At 38.1% G+C, this 20,677-nt stretch overlaps 1 protein-coding gene across 1 annotated transcript in view; it reads right to left on the bottom strand.

Annotated features, from left to right (window-relative positions):
• The window catches only part of SLC9A3 (solute carrier family 9 member A3), a 67,282-nt gene that overhangs the window by 30,206 nt on the left and 16,399 nt on the right, over nucleotides 1–20,677 (bottom strand). The window contains exons 2-6 of the mRNA XM_075271990.1: nucleotides 19,047–19,349; nucleotides 17,135–17,295; nucleotides 8,691–8,769; nucleotides 6,959–7,136; nucleotides 5,793–6,013 (exon numbers count right to left, since the gene is read on the bottom strand). Coding sequence (XP_075128091.1) covers nucleotides 5,793–6,013; nucleotides 6,959–7,136; nucleotides 8,691–8,769; nucleotides 17,135–17,295; nucleotides 19,047–19,349 — 942 coding nt within the window. The remainder of the gene's footprint in view (nucleotides 1–5,792; nucleotides 6,014–6,958; nucleotides 7,137–8,690; nucleotides 8,770–17,134; nucleotides 17,296–19,046; nucleotides 19,350–20,677) is intronic.

Below are 20,677 nucleotides of genomic sequence, written 5' to 3'. Positions count from 1 at the left end.
GAGAAGATAATTTGATCCATGCGAAAGCACAAACAACCACCGCTTTCTTGTACACCATCCTTTATTACAAATCCTTGTTTCTGACTAGACCATTGCCAGGTACTTAACAGAAGAAAATTTGGTGCCACAGTGCCCATTTAGTGTCCAGCCACTGGCAGTGAGCCACTGTTGCCTTTGTTTGCAGTTGTGTTGTGAATGAGAAACCTGGACTGCTACAGACTGGAACCAAAGCATCTTTAGCAAAGAATCCAGGTTCTGTTTAGTATGTGATGATGGTTGGGAATGGAGGTCTTGTAACTTCAATCCTACCTTTGCTGTGTCATCACATCCCAGACTGCTGGTGTGATTATCTGGGGAGCCATACCATATGACAGTCAGTCACTTCTAGTAATGAAGCATGGAACACCATGCAGCTACATGTTCTGCTTCTCATGACAGGTCTTCCATCTGGAATTTTTTTATTAGGTAATGCACAACTACACCTAGCAAGGGTTTTGTATAAATTTGTCTGCCAGATTGCAGCACTTCCTTGGCCTGCCCAGTTATCAGAATTATCATTAAATAAGCAGTTATGGGACCAGCTGGGATGCCAGTCTCAAGAATGTGCAAGATCTATAGTCCCAGCTGCAAGATATGTGGGCCAGTTTACAAACTTATATGTCTCCACAGGGGGGTGTAGATATAGAAGTTGCAGAGGTAGCAACCATTACCAGGCCTTGGACGCTTAGGGGGTCTCTCTAAAGCATTAGGAGACACCAGGAATATAGCTAGCAGAGGGACTCATAACACATTTTGTATGTTGACACGAAGCTCCCTCTGAGTTACACTTCTACCTTCATGCCCAAATGTATCTCACTTTGTGTCATAGCTAAAGGTGGCCCAATAGGGTACAAGAACTAACTTTCTATTGCACAGTTTTCCCCTATAAATGTATGCTTTCTCTTAATATTGCAATCTCTTCCATAGATCATCATTGCATTCACACATGGAAAGTTAAATTCAATTCCGTCAACTCACTCTTAGCGTGTTACTTTTTTTGTCAATGAGTATTAAAGGGGTTGTCCCATAACAAGGATCCTATCTATACTGCTTGTTAATGTGGATTTAAAGGGTTTGTCCCATAACAAGGATCCTATCTATACTGCTAGTTTATGTGGATTTAAGACTTTTCCTAAATGCATTGCTTTATCAAAACTGCTTTGTTTGGCCGCTATCTTAATTTATTAACTTCCTTGTTTACATTCCATTTCTATGGCCCTTGGGATTATGTGCTCATTTGTCAAGTGATGTAGCTGTCTGCTCTCAGAGGGGAGGGAGGGGCTCTGAGCTGTTTGAGAAGCTCCGCTACTTAAATCACACAGATAGGGGAGGTCAGACTTCCAGGATTTCTGAGCTCTTATCCGTCAGTTTAATTGAATTTGACTGATAAGGGCTGAGATAGGGAGTCCATTACCTCTGTATGTAATGCAAACTGACTCAAATCCAGCTCTGCTACATCAGCTTCACACTGTGGTAATTCATTTACAACCAATCCCGTGCAAGTGAAACCCCGCCCACCTATGTGCCGAGAGAAGCAGGAAGTGAAGAGAGCACAACAGCCTGCAGGTTAGTGAACAAGCATCATGGGAATACCCCTTTAAGTCTTTTCCTAAATACACTGCTTCAACAAAATTGCTTTGTTTGTCCACTATCTTAATTTATTCACTTCATCGTTGACACTGCATTTCTATGGCCCATGGGATTATGTGCTCAAATGTCAAGTGTCAAGTGAAGTAGCTGCCTGCTCTCAGAGGAGAGGGAGAGGGGGCTAAGTGCACTGGAGCAAGCCTGTGTCTGTAGCTGTTCCTGTGTCTACACCACACATGTGACCTAGCTTCCTGCTCTCAGATAAAGGAGGGGGTAAATGAGTGCTGCTTTCTTATATAAAACAGTCTAAATCCTAGTGGGCTAAAGGACCTGGTCCCTCTGCTCACTAGGATTTAGCTTTCTTATATAGTGCAGGCTAAAAGCTAGTGGGCAGAAGGACCTGGTCCCTTAGCTCACTAGGATTTAGCCGACTCTATATAGAACAAGCTAAATCCAAGTGTTATAGGACCTTTGATGACATCACAGGCCCTTCAGTCGTCCCATAGGATCACACTATGTAGTGGGCGAAGTTACACACTCATTTGGGGGGCGGAGCTAAACTGGAGGTAGTCGGACAGTATGGCTTTGCATATGAAACCCTGCCCACCAATTGACGTCGAAAACCAGGAAGAAAGAAGTCTTTGCAGCACCAAAGACTGGTGAGCAAGGGACATGGGAATACCCCTTTCAAAAATAAACACATCTAGCGACTCCACACCTTTTATATTACTGCCAGGAAAATATCTAACTGAAATAAGCGGAAACAAAAACAGAAAGAGCATGAAATGTTTGCTTGGTGCGTGTATAACAATTGACTGTATGACTTAGTCAGTTCTACATAGCCTTATAATGGCTCAATGTAGTTGCAGATACAAGAACTTCTCTAAAGCACAAACTACTGTTTAAACCAATTAAATTGGTAATAAATAAAAATTAGGAATGTTGCTAAACACAAGTAAAGAATTAAGTGGTCTAGAATTGGCAGCCCTAACTTTAGACTTTGACTCAGGAAGAGAATATAACTATGTCACTTATGTAAACATGTAACAATGACTTGATAAAATATATTCAAATGAAAGAAAAAAAATCTATAACAGTACAATGCTCTACAAACTTCCATTCAGTGTACTATCTTCTGTTGACTCTGTGCAGATATGTGCAGCTCACAATGGAACAACTAGACGCCATGTATTTGAGTTGGCACGACAATGTAATACAGATTGAAGGACAATCATAATACTTCGACCTAAGGCTTCTACAAGGTTGCTTTGGTTGTTTGTTGTAATAAATATTTTCAGTCTTCAGTAATACAGACATTTCCTGGCATAGCATACAAGAGCAAAAACTTTAGTGACTCATATTTTTCCTGGCACAAAATGCAAAAGTCAACACTACACTAATATTAATTACAACACTTAATATTAACAACAATTAATATAAGAATCAATTATATTAAGCTATAACTAAATCACTAAAGAAGTACGGTCCAGTTCACATCTGCAGTCGGGGATTCGGTTCCCTTCTTTGCAAGAAAAATGCGGAGAGAAGAGCACTGCAAGCAGCACTTTTGGTCTCCACATTTTTCGTGTGGAAACCACACAGACTCCATTATAGTCTATGGGGTCCGCGGGTTTCTTAAGGTAACCGTCTTTTTTATGCGGATTAGGTTTCCATTCGGGGGTCCCCAAGCAGATCCCCTGAACAGAAACCCATGCACAGATGTAAACTGGGCGTAATCCTGTTTAAAATGGTGTGAAATGGTGTGATATGAAAATATTTAGGTTTCTAGCTAACATGCTGTATTTTTAGATTTTGGAATGCCAATTTTGGGGGAAATACATTTATGTATGGATGTACCAACATTAACAAAGGACACATGTAATTTATGTAATTTTATAGAATTATTAATCTACAACTTGCATGCTATAGTTTATGCCAGTATCTTAGGCAAACTCTGCTAGTGTGTCACTAAATTCTTTCCGTTTATTAAGTATACTGTACAAATAGCATTTACTCAAAGTCAAAACACACGGCAGTTCATACTGTTGAGTTTGTGAATTATGTACACATTGCCATGTACAGTGCCTTGTGAAATAAGAGGAGGAGGTTAATCAAATGAACACTCCATAACACAATGAGCAGGAAATATCAGTTGGGGGCTGGGGGTGGAGGAACATTGGGGAGCAGAAGATAGTAAATTTTACCATACATTTAAATAGCTGTTTGAGTGTTGTACAATACAACTCAATGGGTAAATAAACTGAAATCCGGTTTCTGGCAAAAAATGTGTGATTAAAACTTTCAAACTTTATTAGAAAAATCTAAAAAGACACAGACATATACTGATGAAATAGTGATTCGCTATTCACCCTATTAATTTTTTTGCCTCTATCTTCGTATATATATATAGAGAGAGACCTATGGGTAAATACGCCTTAACATGTCCTCCAGCGCAATGCATGCGATGAAGAGACTAATAGAAGACGCTTCTAAATTTCAAAAAGGCCCAGTTCACAAACAGTACAATCATGTAATCTAAGTGCTAGTCCACCCATGCCCTTACAATCCAATTGCAAAAGTGTCATGGCATCCAAAAAACAAACCGTCTAAGTCTGTGCTCCAAAAATCAAATAACCCTTCTTCCCTTCTGTGCCCGGCTGCGCCCTAATATCAGTTTATACCCACCTATGACATTACGTACGTTATCCTGAGTACACCAGTGTCATACATGTGGCATAAACTGCAGCCAGTTGTATTCTAATAATTTGGCAATTTTGCGGGTTTTTGCCTTCACATTACTAGATGCTATATTTTCTTTATTTTTCTGGTGACGTGGCCATATAAGGGCTTGCTGTTTGCGGGATGAGATGCATTTTGTAATGACACCATTTTGGGGTGCCTACAACTTATTGAATACATTTTATTAGCTCTTTATTTGCTGGATTTAAAAAAAAAAAAAAAAATCAATACTGGTATTGCATTTTACCTTTTTAATTTTTCCCCATGCAGCGTACAGTATAAGTAAGATGTTACCTTTATTCTGCAGGTCAGTACGATTATGGCGATACCTCATTTATATTATTTTTTTATGTGATACTAATTCTATAGAACAAAAACACATTTGGGGGCATAAATCAGTGATTTTTGCATCACCATCTTCTGAGGGCTTATTTTATGAGGGACAATCTTTGCTTTTTTTTTTTTTTATATAATTCATTTTCTATAGAAAAAAGGAATTTTTGGGCTGTATAACTTTATAAATTTTTTTCATACACTTTATTTTTGCTTTTTTTCACCGTTTTTACTTTTTCATGTGTCCCTTTGATGAAAGCATCAACTGATTCTCTATATTATAGATAGCAAGACACGAGCCTAGTCGTGTCTTGCAGTCTACACAGGAAGTCAGCCGATGTAGACGCATCGGCTGACTTCCTCCATCACTGGATCAACCAGGTACTGGGGGCAACGGGCAGCCTGGGGTCACTGGCTCCATCGTGGAGGGTGCCGGTGGATCATAGATTCGGCAAAACCGCTGTGATGCTGCCGTCATGTTTGAAGGCAGTAACATAGGGGTTAAAATTTCCGGTTGGAGCTCAGCTCTGACCGACGTTCCGGAGGTGGGTATTAGTTGTTAGTAACAACTAACACCCTTTCCCCATCCCCGTCAAGGGGGCCGCATTTTACGGCCGGTGGTCCTTAACATGTTAAGGCAAGTGCCAGACAGCAAGCTACTGTCAGGGCACCAAGACAGAAAGAATCAGTCATTTCTGGACCCTGGATCCTGCAGGGGCCCCAATGTCCTTATAACATATTAAACACACCACTATTTTAAATGGCACAAGTTAAGAATAGGGCCAGTTATAGATCTTCAAGGTACCTGCTTCTGGTCCTCAGAATGAATTTTACTGGTGGGCGCTGACACTGGATCAAGATATGTAAAAAGATTGCCCATCTGGCATACATTTAGCAGGCTATTCAGCACTTGTACTGAAAACTGCCTACATGTAGATTTTTCATTACAGAGAATGTCAGAGAAAACACTGATATACAGCATGCAGCTATAGGAACTATATATAATTGGGGAAACGTTCTGAAAAGAGACTTGAAATGCAAACATCCATACAAATGAAATGATATCTTTAGAAAATCTAAAATAATTTACTTACCAATAACTCTGTAAACAGAGATAAAAAGCAGAGTCAAAAGTATGAAGGCAGTATTCCACTCCCACTGGGCTGGATTCACAGCTGAAATTCCCAAAAACATGAAAATAATAGTTTCAGCTCCACTTGCCAACATTTTCATTGTGTATCTCACTGTAGTTACAGATTGTGCAGAAATATTTGCCTTTACATATTTTTGGCAGAAAATTCCACAAAATGTAATGCTGAAAAAGAAAGTATAAAGTTAATTTAGTAAAATTGCCATAAAATACTCATTTGTCTATTTCATTTCACTTCATTTTTCATTTCAAGTGCTTTTTGCTGCAGCATTCCCGCAGGGTTATCTGTGTGGTTTTCATGCAGTGGAGTAATGAACACGCTACACTACACACCATGAAATGAGACCAAGTTGTCTAAAAAGGTAGGAACCATTTAAAGGTTTAACCACGTCGCGGAAACACAGCTTTTTGTTGTTGTTGCAGACTTTGCTGCGGTTTTTTGTAAGCCAAAGCCAAGAATGCCTGCAAAATGAATGGGAAATATAGAGGAAGTTCTTACACTTCTACCTTATGCTCAATCCACTTCTTGTTTTGGCTAAAAAAAAAAACCCACAGCAAAATCTGCAACAAAAAAAAGCTGGATTTCCGTAACGTGGGGTCTCAACCTAAATGTTATTCACAATGTACAGTACATCACAACAGTTGCCAGTGAGTGTGCTGTAGCTAACTCGCTCAAATCCTTCCCCAAGCATCTCCAGACCAAGGCCATGCAGTTTTTTTTTTCTTGTTTATTTTGCTGTGGTTTTTGAAGAAGGGAGAAGTATAGGAGCTTCCTTTGAAATCCACTTTTGACTCAAAAAACAAAACAAGAAAAACACAAAAAACACCACAGCACGCACACAACATACACAAAATAGCTTTTCAGCAATGTGTGGCCTCAGCATAAACCAGGTTTAGTTATGCTACAAGCACAGATTTTGTGGTAAAGCATGCAAAATATATTCATATTATTACTTTTACTTTTTTAACTTTTAAAGTACGGCAATAATTAAATTTCTATCATTCTAAATACTACAGAAAAGACAAATGTAGAAAATGTAAAAGATATGATAAGCATGCAATATTTATTTTTCAATTTGCTTCCTATTTTACGTAATACAGAATACTTACGCTAAAATGGCAGATAAAGAAAGCATCTCTGATGTAAGGTAGGATAGATATGAAATAATAAAAACAAATCCAGGTTCAATTATTCGCACATGCTTGGTAAATCGAGTAACCAAACTAAGAAGGTATGCAAAAACAATCCCAACCAAAGTTCCTCCAATGCTCACTACAAAAAAAGATACTGTAGAAAGAAAGAATACCATAAGTAACATCAAAATCCATTTATGTAAAATGTTGTACTAAGCGAAATGAATGTACCACAAATCACAGGAAGGTATTAAGTATTTCACGTAAATTTGTTCAGTATATAAATAACTTTTTATTATCGACCTTAGTTCAGGTGTAAAGTTTTTGGCTGTTTGTGTAAAGCCAGCAGAGTAACAATAGAAATGTTTATTCTGACCAGTGGTCCATTGATCCAGAAAGCCATGGGAACTTAGCATTTGAGGGTTTTTTTTGGAAACAAGGTCCAGTATATGTCACCTTCAACCATTGTCTGCAATATTATCTCCTCCTGTACATTTTCTTGACCAGTACCAGCATGGCAAATAATAGTGGCACATTAGACAAGGAATTGCTGTGAGTGCGGAAGAAATACTTTTTAGGTGCAGAGTCTTAGTGGTCAGTCAGTTTTATGACTTTATAAGTCTTCTGCATGGTGTCCTATTATTTTTCTGTTGCTAATAATCCCATTATGGTCATTTTGGCACATTTTATATTTCTCTCGCAGGCTGTGGGCAATGCACAATAAAGAGTAGTCTTCCCCTTCCATTACTACTACTACTGGTTTATGTACATGAAATTCTCCCAAGAGTAACTGTAAAATAGTGGAGAAAACCCCAAATGAACATAATATAATATAGACCACCAACTGCAAATACAGAGCAAATAAACGTAGGCATGATGCAGCTAAAAAGAGCCACAACACAGGAAGTAGACTTTTAGCATATTGTAAGTGGTGAGATGCGCAGAATGCTCATTCCAATGCACAGAGAAATCTGTTTGCAGAGTAGAGTGGAGGCTGTGAGGAAAATTAGCCCCTTCACTGCATTAAGACAGAATAGACTTTCTCCCTCCATTCACTGTGAAGCCATCTTACTATTTTAATGATATCTATGGATGGGACCTCCTTAGTAACAGGAAGTGAATGGCAAATTAGCTAGAACAGAGACACCTAATGGAAGGAACTTTAGCAAGGTTTTTCAGGCAGAAAACACAACATTTATAAACAAAGTGCATTAGATTTGCGTCCATAATCATATACAAATCAAATAATAATTAAATAATATTGTATGGCAAAAGTAAATAGTTAAGGCTTGAAAAAGTGCAAACACAGCGCAAAACGGGCATTACCACTGTGCAAAACTCTCTCCCTTGCTTCTTGATTTTAACTCAGATAGAATAAAGGACTGTATTTTATAAAAATGGTGCCCCCCATTCATCTTCTCTATTTTTTCTTTATTTACATGTCTATATAAGGGATATAGAGCACCACCTTTAAGGGTTTTTATGGATATATGCTGTTCTTCTATTGCTATTTCTACTATTGCAAGTGCATTTTTCACAGACTATTATTTCAGATAGATGTCAGTAGTACCACCTTTTCTTTTTCTTACTTTTTTAAAATAAAAGTATCTGTTTGGGACTGTGACTGACAAAGTCTGTATTTAGTGGAATTTGTTGGCGCTATACAAGAGAAATAAAATGGAAAAAATTATATGAACGTAGTACGTACCAACACCTTTGACACAATCCACACCAGTTACATTTGCACCACCAATAGCAACAAAGGAATCGAACACATTATATAGCACCTAAAATGAAACATGTAGTTAAAGTCAGTATTTTGAAAGGCAATGTTACATTTACTTGTACATTTACTTTTTAATCATATGATGGATTTATGTGATAATGTTTTACTGATATTCCACCCATCACCCAAATTTTCCATTATTTAAAACAATTCCCGTATAAGGTAAGGTAACATCTATAGCATGAAACTACACACAATAATACCAATATACTGAACCTACATATAGTATGCTATATATATGTATATATATTTTCATAGTGCTGCTTTATGATATACAAATATTAAACACTGGTATACACATTATAAACACAAGTAAATATACACTTACATAGGGCCACATGCGCGCAGCTTAGGCGTGCCTGGTGTGAGCTCCATGCCGACCACAGAATATAAGGCCTACAACAATGCTGCTAGTCAGATTTAAAGCTCCAACTTTTTCCCTCAGCCTCAATCAAAAGGGTAACAATATTTTGAACTTTTGACTTTCATGCTCCATCTCACTATTCACAACGGCTTCAAATGTGAGACCAACTTCCTTCTTGAATCATTGCCATCATGTGTAATGGCACTTTGTTTCTATTCTCTTCGCAAAGCTCTTTTATAAGTAAATGATATTTGCAAAACATTTCAATAAACTTTATATGATACTAAAAATATACACATACATACACATTACACGCTCGTATATGTTTTATATGTGCCCACATACTTATTATACACACGCTCACATTACACAAATACACAGCGGTGTAACAAAGTATTTGCTCACGATATCTTGCTCTTCTGGATGTTTGTCACACTTAAATGTTTCAGATCACCAAACAAGATTTAATTATTAGACAAACATAACACAAGTAAACATAAAATGCAGTTTTTAAATGAATTACTTAATTATTAAAGGGAAAAAAATCATGAAAAACTACAGGGATGTGAATAAGTAATTACCCCCAAAACTTAATAACTGGTGGGGCCACCCTTAGGGCTAGGTCACACGTTGTTAGGGTGGTCGAGGATTTTGGTCAGGAAAAAATCCGCTTCAGGAATTAGGAAGCGTTTTTTGACATGATGCATTTTTTTGAAGCGGTTTTTGAGGCATTTTTAGTTTTGGGTTTTTTCCTCCAGCACAGTGAAAGCATAGCGTTTTTCGACATGGTTTATGCCAAAACCACATCAAAAACCGCAACGTGGATTTTCCGCCTCCCATTGAATCCTGTTGGTTTCTTCAGGCGGAATCCGTGCTGGATATTATTCATAATAACATGTTAATTTGATTGCTTCTTTAAAATATAAAATATTTATTACATTAACCTTTATTGGTTATTATGTATACTATCCGGTTGTTATGAATACTACCCACATTTATCAAAGTAACAGTAACATATATACGTCTTATAGCCTATAACTTTTTCCTTTCATTTTACCATTACTTCTGGTTTAGTTCCACTAAACCAGAAACACGTCATTCCATGCAAACCGTCACTTCTGGCAGCGGACGTGTTCTATCTTCACAGAAGTGTCACACAGCAGTGACTTCGCTTGATTGAGCATGCTAACAGCCTGTATAGACTGCAATACATGTATCCTGCAGAGTATACTACTAAACCATCGATATCAGAAAGTTCAAAGGTGTTGCATACTTGACCAGGATCAATGCTGGTCTCAATGCTGAGCTATATGTATGGGAGTATCATACAAGATGAGTTACTTCAAACGTTTGAGTACTATGCATAAGAGAGGGCCGACATAACGTCTGACATAAAAATAAAAAAATTTATTTAGATTTTTAGGAGCAAAACAGTAATAATGCAGTTACATGATAAAAATCTGCAGTACTAATCTAACTAATATTCTAACTAATTGCAAGTTAAATTTATGTATGAGATAGCCATGATGATTGTGTATAAACTGATGGTGGTGTCATGTTAGAAGCTGTAGTGGATGGTGAGATATGGAGCCTAAAAGTCAAACGTTTAAAACATTGTTTTTGTACATTGAACTGTTTTTGAACTCCTCCTCTTTTAAGCCAAAGTCAGTCATCCATAAGGGAATGTGTGGCCAGTAGATGGCAATATGTGCCCAGTAATCCAGAAGTTGTCCAACTTAACTCACACCTAGCCAAGATACTGGTGGTGCAATCACTGCCATACAACTTAATGGATTCCACTTTCATCAATTGATAGCATCCTCACCCTTAATTAAGGATACCTAGCCACCATTATTTCTTTAGGAAAGCTGTCTCTACTTAATATTGCCATGTTTCAGAGAACCTGGGCCTTTCCTTGGATACATTAGTCTGGGAATAGGTACACACCACTGTTGAGACAGCAATGGAGCAGCAATTATGGACAAGGGCAATACATAGCTTTTACAGCCCAAAGGATCAATGTTTTGTGCAGCAGTGGCCACAATCCAGAAATGTAGCAAGGCCACCTTCTAGTTCCTCCTCGATTTTGCAAGCCCAGTTCCAACACCATGCAGGGCTCATCTAACTCATCTGGATCCTTCTCTCTGAACTACTTACCGACACCATCTTCACCAGGACAAGCCATCGCTTTCACACATCTACCTCCACCACCCTCCTCGTTTCATAGGTGTAAGGCTGCCATGTACTTTTACAATGTATGAGCCTGGATCAGAGAAGCAACACAGTGGAAGAGCTTCTTTGCTATATCCCTCTAGATCAGTCATTGCCACCTCCAACTGGAACAGTGTTAACAGCACAGTGGCACCAATGTTGTTACTGCACTGTAGTTAGGATGAAAAACACAATGTCCCTGTATAATGCATGATCTTTATCTTACAGACCAGGTTATATAAAATACATAAAATTGATGTACAGTGCCTTGCAAAAGTATTCATACACCTTGAACTATTTCACATTTTTAACCTTAAAATCTCAATAAAATACATTTAAGTTTGTGGCTGTAAGTGACAGACCAACACAAAGTAGCACAAAATTGTGAAATGGAAAGAAAATGATACATGGTTTTCAAAATTTTAAATCAAATAAAAATCTGAAGAATGTGACGTGCAAAAGTATTCAGCCCCCTATAGCAATACTTTGTAGAGCCACCTTTTGCTGCAATTACAACTGCAAGTCTTTTGGGGTATGTCTCTACCAGCTTTGCGCATCTAGAGATTGAGATTTTTGCCCATTTTTCTTTGCAAAATAGCTGAAGCTCATCCAGAATGGATGGAGAGCGTTTATGAACAGCAATTTTCATGTCTTGCCACTGATGCTCAATGGGATTTAGGTCTGGACCTTGACTGGTCCGTTCTAACAAATGAATATTCGATCTAAACCATTCCACTGTAGCTCTGGCTGTATGTTTAGGGTCATGGTCATTGTCTTGCTGGAAGGTGAATCTCCTTCCCAGTTTCAAGTCTTTTGCAGCTTCCAACAAGTTTTCTTCCAAGATTGCCCTGTATTTAGATCCATCCATCTTCCCATCAGCTCATGCCAGCTTCCCAGTCCCTGCTGAAGAAAAGCATCCCCACAGCATAATGCTGCCACCACCATGTTTCACATTGGGGATGATGTGTTCAGGGTGATGAGCAGTGTTACTTTTCTGCTCTACATGGTGCTTTGCATTTAGGCCAAAAAGTAAAAGTAAAGAGTTTTGGTCTCATCTGGCCAGAGCACCTTCTTCCACATATTTGTTGTGTCCACTATATCACTTGTGTAAAACTTCAAAGTTGTGGAAAATGGCACTTCTACTCTTCCAGAAAGGCCAGATTGTCCTGTGGATAATTCTCCCACCTGAGCTGTGGATTTCTGCAGCTCTTCCAGAGTGACCATGGGCCTCTTGGATGTCTCTCTGAGATTAGGTGGACGGCCATGTCTTGGTAGGTTTGCAGTTGTAGAATACTTTTTTTCCATTTTTGGATGATGGATTATACATAGCTAAACTCTATTATAGGGGTTTTCTAGGCAGAAAATCTTTTTTTTTTTAGAAAGGTGTGCTAGTAATTGGTTAAAAAGTACACCCATGTACCTTTAGCAGTGTTTGGAGTGATTTCTGGGTGTCTCTGGTTGCTGTTTCTGCATTTGTTTACATGTGTTATGTCCCATTATTAGCTCCACCTCCCTATTCCACCCACTACTAGCAGAAAGGAAGAGGGAAGGAGCCATTCCCTGACACAGGAATGCTTGGTAATTATTGATGGGAATGTGGGAGTGGTGGGAAAGAGTTATAGTGACTTTCCATTTCGGAAGCGGTCATATGACCGTCCCAGGGATATGGGTAAATATATATATATTTTTTAAATTGAAGTAAATTAGAATTAAGGCGGGGGGATTAGTTTAGGGGTTAATTCTTAGTTTATCCTGAATAACCCCTGTAACTATTTAAGGCAATTGATTGCACTGGATTTTATTTAGGAGTATCAGAGTATAAGTCACAAAAGAGGGAAGCAACTCCAACACAGTTTAACCAAAACTAAACTTTACTGAAACCAAAGGTAAAAGATACTAACACCTCAAATAATGCAAAACTACATATACACAGCTATGAGCCAAGACCCCTGTGCTATGGATATGCAAGGTAACTTTACTTATAGGTGTGCTCGGATAGGCTGGCCGCCATATACCTATTAATCCATTGAAACAAATATGTGGGGTGCGTCCCACGGGCGCGCTTGTGGTGTAGCACAGCAGCTTACAATCTTCTAAACTATTCATAGTATCCCCAAACTACAAATAATAGTGCCAAAGAACAAATGGACAAGTTTGTTGCTGAGCTGGTATCACAGGTGGAGGATTTATCCCAATGTCCCACAGCTGTCATGTTCCTAAAACATTATATTGCGGCATATGACAAACAGCCCTAACTATACTGACTTACACGCCTGATATCAGTCCCAGAGAGTTTGCTGTGCACACTTACCGACCCAAGTTTTATTTAGATGGGCAGCTGGTCATTGTGACTGAATGAGGGGGCTCCTCTTGGCAAAGTTCAGTACCAAAGATGATAATCACCTCTCTACAACTGGATTTGACACGGCTCCTAAGCTATATCTCAAATCTTTCCTCTCTCAACAGGATCCAATACAGACAAGTGCAGCTGCTTTCCACAGTAGTTGGGTGGTCCCAGAAGAAAGATGCTCTATGTGAATAGTGTCAGTTCCCTCAGTCTGCATAAACTACAACCAAGTCTCTCATCAAAATGGCTGCTGCCGCCTTTTCTTCAGGTTAAATGTTCCAACTGTTTGAAACCATAAATTATTATTCCCATATATAGTTACATCTTCCTGGTTCAGGCAAATGTGACTGTTTCACCATCTCACAACAGTATGAGGGACTGAATACCTTCGCAAGCCATTGTATATTCTTCTATTCCAGATCCAATATTTTTTTTTTTATATAAAACATCACATGATTTGCAGCCAGAAAATTGGGTGGCTCAGAGATGGCATTTTAGAAGCCTCAACCCAAGGTTTGATGGCCCATATCTGGTGAAACTGCCTATTGTCACTTCTAGAAAATCTGGTATATTGGAAAACAGAGCATCCCGTTCACACAACCACTGCAAATAGATGCTGGATCCAAAATAAATTCTTATGATGCAGCTCATAGCAGAGTTGGACCTGATGTTGCCCCTGGTGGGGACACTTAAAATAGGATTGGGACAATAAATTTCTAAAACATCATGAAGAAATAACTTAAACACACTTAACTTGGTTTTAAGGAATTGTTGAATATGCATTTATAGCCTCATGGATAACAATACTAAAGATCAATAAAAAGTAAAGAATATCCAGCGTCTCCAGAAGGTAAAAATTAACTTTTATTTCCGCATTAAAAAAATATAAGCATCACAGGTAAGTACATCCAGCGTACAGAGATTGTTTAAGCTACGCGTTTCAGAACCTTGCTGGTTCCTTCATCATGGCCATCATGGCCATGATGAAGGAACCAGCAAGGTTCTGAAACGCGTAGCTTAAACAATCTCTGTACGCTGGGTGTACTTACCTGTGATGCTTATATTTTTTTAATGCGGAAATAAAAGTTAATTTTTACCTTCTGGAGACGCTGGATATTCTTTACTTTTTGCTGGCTTTACAAGTGGAACAAGGTCCATCCACATCCGTGCGGCCCAGGATCAGGCGTTCATGATTAAGGGGTGAGCTGAATATACATTGTTTTTTACTAAAGATCAATGGTGTTGCTGTATAAATTCCACCTGGCTCATGGCACCTTAAAATTATTTTGCCCTTCAAAAGCCTAATGGTTCTCTCTTCCTTCTGTGCCCATCCAAAACAACTAGACAAGGAACAATAAATTAAGTTGCCTAGTAAGTATATTAACCCTCTTTCCATCTAGAGTCCTGCCATGTGCCTGTGTACTGTGAACTGTCTACAAGCACATACAGAGTATTGCCATGTTCAGACAATATGTGAATATGAAAAATGTGGGGCTATTTTTCAGAGAAAAAAAGTAATTCATCATTTTCTCTAATAAATTCTGTGAAAAACTTGTAGGATCAAAATGCTCACTAAAGCGCTTGATAAGTTCCTTAAGTTTCCTAGTTTGAGGTGTCCACTGTTTTAGCAACTCTGGGGCTTGTCATTACAACAGGGTGCATGAAACTGATCACAGGAAAATCTGACCTCCAAAAACTCATTTAACCGTTTTCCCTTCTGCATTTTTTTGTGTGTCCATACATCTGCGTATATTCAGATGTGGGGTATTTTGGTAGACGAATGAAGTTGCATAACAAACTGTAACATACGTCTTCTCCTTTAACCCCTTGTGAATGAGTAAATATAGTCTAGGGCTACATTAATGTATTATTGAAAGAAATTGAAATGTGTAAATTTCTCCTCAATTTTGTTTTAATTCCTGTGAAACACTTAAAGGTTACTAAACTTCCCACTGTTATTTAAGGAGGCATTTTTGAAAAGACCCTTCTGAATTAATGGATCTGAATTAGTCCCTTGAAAAATGAGTTCTGGAAATGTTTCTGAAAATTTGGAAAAAAGCTGTTTAACTTCTAATCCTGTCTGAAAAAAAATTAAACAATGTTTAAACTTTGATACCAACATAAAGCAGATATATGGTATATTTACTACTAACAAATTCATTTGGGTGGTATGACTATTTGTATGAAAAGCAGATACTTTCAAACTTTTAAAATTGCAGATTTGTCCACATTGTGACAAAAATTTCCCATTTTTGAGAAACAGAAAACATACAGACCAAAATTTACAACTAATACGAAGTGCAGTATGTCACATAAAGACAGTCTCAAAATCCTTTTGGAGAGTTCCAAAGTTATTACCACATAAAGAGACAAATGTGAGTTTTGAAAAAATGGAACTCAGTCAGGAATTCTGGAACTATGTTGGAAATCATAAAGCTAGCATGAAAAAAAATTGACTTACTAATACGTCAATGAAGTCAAGTGTCCGTGGGTTCATCCACTTATGAAATGTTTGATCCCTTAGCTGTTAACTCTCCCCATTCTAGCCTCTCTACTCTTGATAGACAATGGAGGGGTTGAAGAAGGTTTACAGCCCAGGACACTGGACTGCTATAGCACACACATATATAGTGGTATTATATTGTATACATACATTATGATGCTATAACACACATATGCATTCTACTACTGTACTACACACAGATGTGTCTATTCTTACCTTTCCTCTTGGCTCATGATATCCAAAGATGATTGGTAGAAGATAAGGAGCTTTGAAAAAAACGTTTACATTACTTAAAATCCAAAAGGGTAATGCAAAAAGTATTTTTGAAAGCTGGTCATCTTGTGCCACTTATCTCCAGATAGTTCAAGCCTAGAGGAAAGGTAAGCAGGTACACATCTGAATATAGCAATGCCACATGATACATACATACACACTCCCATTAAACACACATCATATATACAATAAACACAAGTGCACACAATATACACATACAGAAATATTAAAGATATACATAGTGTATATTAAGTGCACAGATTACCCCTTAGACATAAAGCGTTACACACATTTGCCTCTCTTGCCGATTGCTACTAAATTCCAGAAGCTGAGTGAGAGCATTAGGAAACAGAACCGTCTTTTTACCTGAGCTGCTCTCTGTTGTGTTACAGCTCTGCTCCTGATTAGAGATGAGCGAGTATATTCGATCGAATACCTCCGCCACATAGTTCTTGGTGTAAAAAAGCGCCAGGGAAGGTGAAAGGGGCATTGAATTTTTACTGCCCCTCCACCTTCCCTGGCACTTTTTGATACCAAGAACTATGCGGCAGAGGTATTCAATCGAATATACTCGTCATCTCTACTCCTGATATATAAATTAAGTGTAGTAATAATATATAACTATTACATTTCTATAATATGTTATTAAACAATAAACACATATTTACCACTGTAACTGCATCATTCAGGAGAGATTCACCAAAAACAATGATAAATAAGACATCATTGACATGGACTTCTTCAAATACAGCAAGGACAGCAACTGGGTCAACAGCAGCAATAAGACTTCCGAAAAGAAGAAACTCCAACACACCAATGTGAAGGTCTCCTGTAAAAGAAACAGTAAAACATTTGATTCACAGACATATAAATTCATATGAAACAAGAAAAATACAGAGGCTACTGAAATTATATTTAGAAAAAAAAAATACACTTTTACATCTTCTATGTGTACTTAAAATGGATTGCTGAAGTGTAGGTCACTCTGAACTTGAGATCATTTTTTGTAGTCAGCCTGAAAAAAAATCATTATGTCCAAATCTATTTTTAAGCTGTACACATACTCTATAAACCACTCCGTAATACATAGCTTGGTATCATGTGCAAAAAGAGAGACAGTCTTTTCTTTCTATGACATATAACAAACAAATGTCATTCAGCCATTTCATATACATTTAGAATTAACATGTATTTTACAATTCCACTTAGTTTAGTTCACAAACCTTCTCATTTTTATTAAATATACCTGGACACTTTCATGCTTCAACCCCAGTGCTCTGTGCGTATTGACCTACTACCATTCCCTGAGGACTTGGCCACTTGGTTACCTCTGAAGGCTCCCGTTCCTTTAAGAAGGAGTGTGCTTATCTACTAACCCTTCTTATGGCCATCCCTGTCTGTATAAAAGTCTGCTTCTATAGTCACAGCCTGGCTTTGCAATGCTGCAGCTTTCTTCTTCATGATTTATAAGTTATGCTTCTGTCTGTTTTGAGTGATGTCTGTCATTTTGTGGATGCATTTGTCATGTATCCCTGTTTGTGTGAATGCATTTGTCATTTCTGCACATATTCATTTTTGGTCTGTCCATTATACTGTACAAGTTTGATCTCTGGCCTCTACTGGCTACAGTGTCTTTCTGTTTAGTATTCCTGTGTGGACAGGTTTGTCTTGTTGCCATGTTTGCATCTATGCTACTGTGTGAATGTAGCCTTCTGTTTGCCATGTTTGGACACATGACCTTTTGTCTGACATGTGTGAAAGCCTGGACACATACATGTTTCTGTTATGTTTATTTGACTGGTGGACACTGGACTTCCATTATGATAGTATCTCTGATACCTGTGGCCTTCTGCTGTGAGCAGTTATACCTGTGGCCTTCAGGCTTTTGTTACGTTTATACCTCTGTTACCTGTGGCCTATGGACCTTCCTTTATATATGTACTTTGCTACCTGTCCTAATGTCCTGCTTTCTATTTCTTTTTGAGACAAGGCTATCTTGGTTTTCTTTCCTGTTCAGGGGTCCAAGACTCCTTTCTGTTTTTGGTCTGTACATGTATTAAGTCTACTCTGATTTTAGTCTGATTCACATAATGTGTTTTGCCTGATTATGTGGGGTGCTGTAACACAATGCCTGACCTGTCTGGTCAGCTGCTACAAACACTAGAACCACCTTAGAGGGATGCAACATGGTAGACTCCTCACAGTGAAATTCAAATCTCTGAATGGGGGTTAAAGGATGGATACTGAGGAGTCTTTTTATACAATACATTTATAAGGGCCCTAAGTCAATCCAGTCTGATAACACAGTGAGTCCATCACCCATTGCCCATTATGCATATTGATGACGTATCCTATATAGCAGTTATGCTGGAGTACTGCAGCTCTGCTCCAATTCATTTCCATACCAGCAGAGCTACAATACTGAGAAATGGCTCTTGTACAGTGGAACGTGAAACATATTTTCTTTTTTCTTTTTTTAAATACTTATATTATTTTGTAAAACATTTAAAGTTGTATTAAAATGACATTATTTCTACAAAGGTTTTTTTTCTGCAATATAATTCATAAAGTAAGCCTTACCCATTATTCCAGTTAGGTAAACTCCATAGAGCGAAAGACCAGTTGTGGCAGCATTCCAAACTGTTCCAATTACTGCATACAGAAGAATGGTACCCAGATTTCCAAAGAACAGCCTATTTGGCATGAAGTATCCAGCGTCCAATACAATAGGAGGCAATAAGTAAAAGAAAAATACTGTTGGTGTTAAGGTGAATGAGGCAGCGTGATCAGCAGCCCATACTATGCCACCCAGGAGCAGGCCAAGTACAATCAGAAGACAGCTCTCTGGTACCACAGAAGTCACTTTGTGCGATATGTGGAACACTGTGAAGAAAAAAAATAAATATCAGTATTGTAATTTTTCAGTTTATTATACCGCTGGTCAGATTAGCCAAATGTGTTAAAGGTGTTGACTAGGCAAAAGTAATTGATGACCTATGCTGAGGATAGGTCACCAATATCAGATATTTGGGGGTGTGACAAACAGTACCATGATCAATTAGTTGATATTGGTAGTTGTGGGGCTATTACTAAACAGTATACAGAGCTAGAAGCAGAAAGCTCCATCCACTGTGTAGTGGCAGTTATTAATTATTCAAATTTAACTCCTATTGAAATGAATCTGAAGTAATCACTAACTGCCGCAACACAGAGAATGGAGTTGTCCGTTTTCAGCACTCTGCAAAATATAATAACAGCACTGCAACCAAAGTTATCAGCTGATTGGCTGAGGCATGGTCAAATTTGAAACTGAAGGCCTATCCTTGGTGACAGATCATCAGTTTCTTTTGCTTGGAAAACCCCTTTTATTTAAGACAATTAGATTTTCCAAAATACAATCCAGGTTGATACTGGTAAAGCACTGTTGCTTCTGTATACTAGTAAAGCAACGTGGAAACCCAAATTCCCAGGTAATCTCCAGAATGCTATTCCCCATGTATCTTGCACCGATTATCAAGCCACATTCAAAGTCACTTAAATTGCAACGTGCTGCCATGTGTCATGAGACACCTGTCTGCATCAGACTGCTCACATATCCTGGGGACACTAGCGCCATCGGCCACATCGCGTCACACTGTTTGAGCGTCATATCCAGCACTGGGACATGCCTTCCCGTGACTTTTGGCTACTGAGTGTATATGTAAATTTAACATTGTTCTCTTCTATTCTCTTTTTTCTGGTCAAATATATATATGTATATATATATATATATATATATATATATATATATATATATATACACACAGTCCTATGAAAAAGTTTGGGCACCCCTATTAATCTTAATCATTTTTAGTTCTAAATATTTTGGTGTTTGCAACAGCCATTTCAGTTTGATATATCTAATAACTGATGGACACAGTAATATTTCAGGATTGTAATGAGGTTTATTGTACTAACAGAAAATGCACAATATGCATTAAACCAAAATTTGACCGGTGCAAAAGTATGGGCACCTCAACAGAAAAGTGACATTAATATTTAGTACATCCTCCTTTTGCAAAGATAACGGCCTCTAGTCGCTTCCTGTAGCTTTTAATCAGTTCCTGGATCCTGGATGAAGGTATTTTGGACCATTTCTTTCTACAAAACAATTCAAGTTCAGTTAAGTTTGATGGTCGCCGAGCATGGACAGCCCGCTCTCAAATGATCTG

The sequence above is a fragment of the Leptodactylus fuscus genome, chromosome 4 (genome assembly GCF_031893055.1).
Source record: "Leptodactylus fuscus isolate aLepFus1 chromosome 4, aLepFus1.hap2, whole genome shotgun sequence".
NCBI lineage: Eukaryota > Metazoa > Chordata > Amphibia > Anura > Leptodactylidae > Leptodactylus > Leptodactylus fuscus.
Note: the sequence above shows the minus strand (reverse complement) of the source record. Positions and strands in the feature narration are given on the sequence as shown.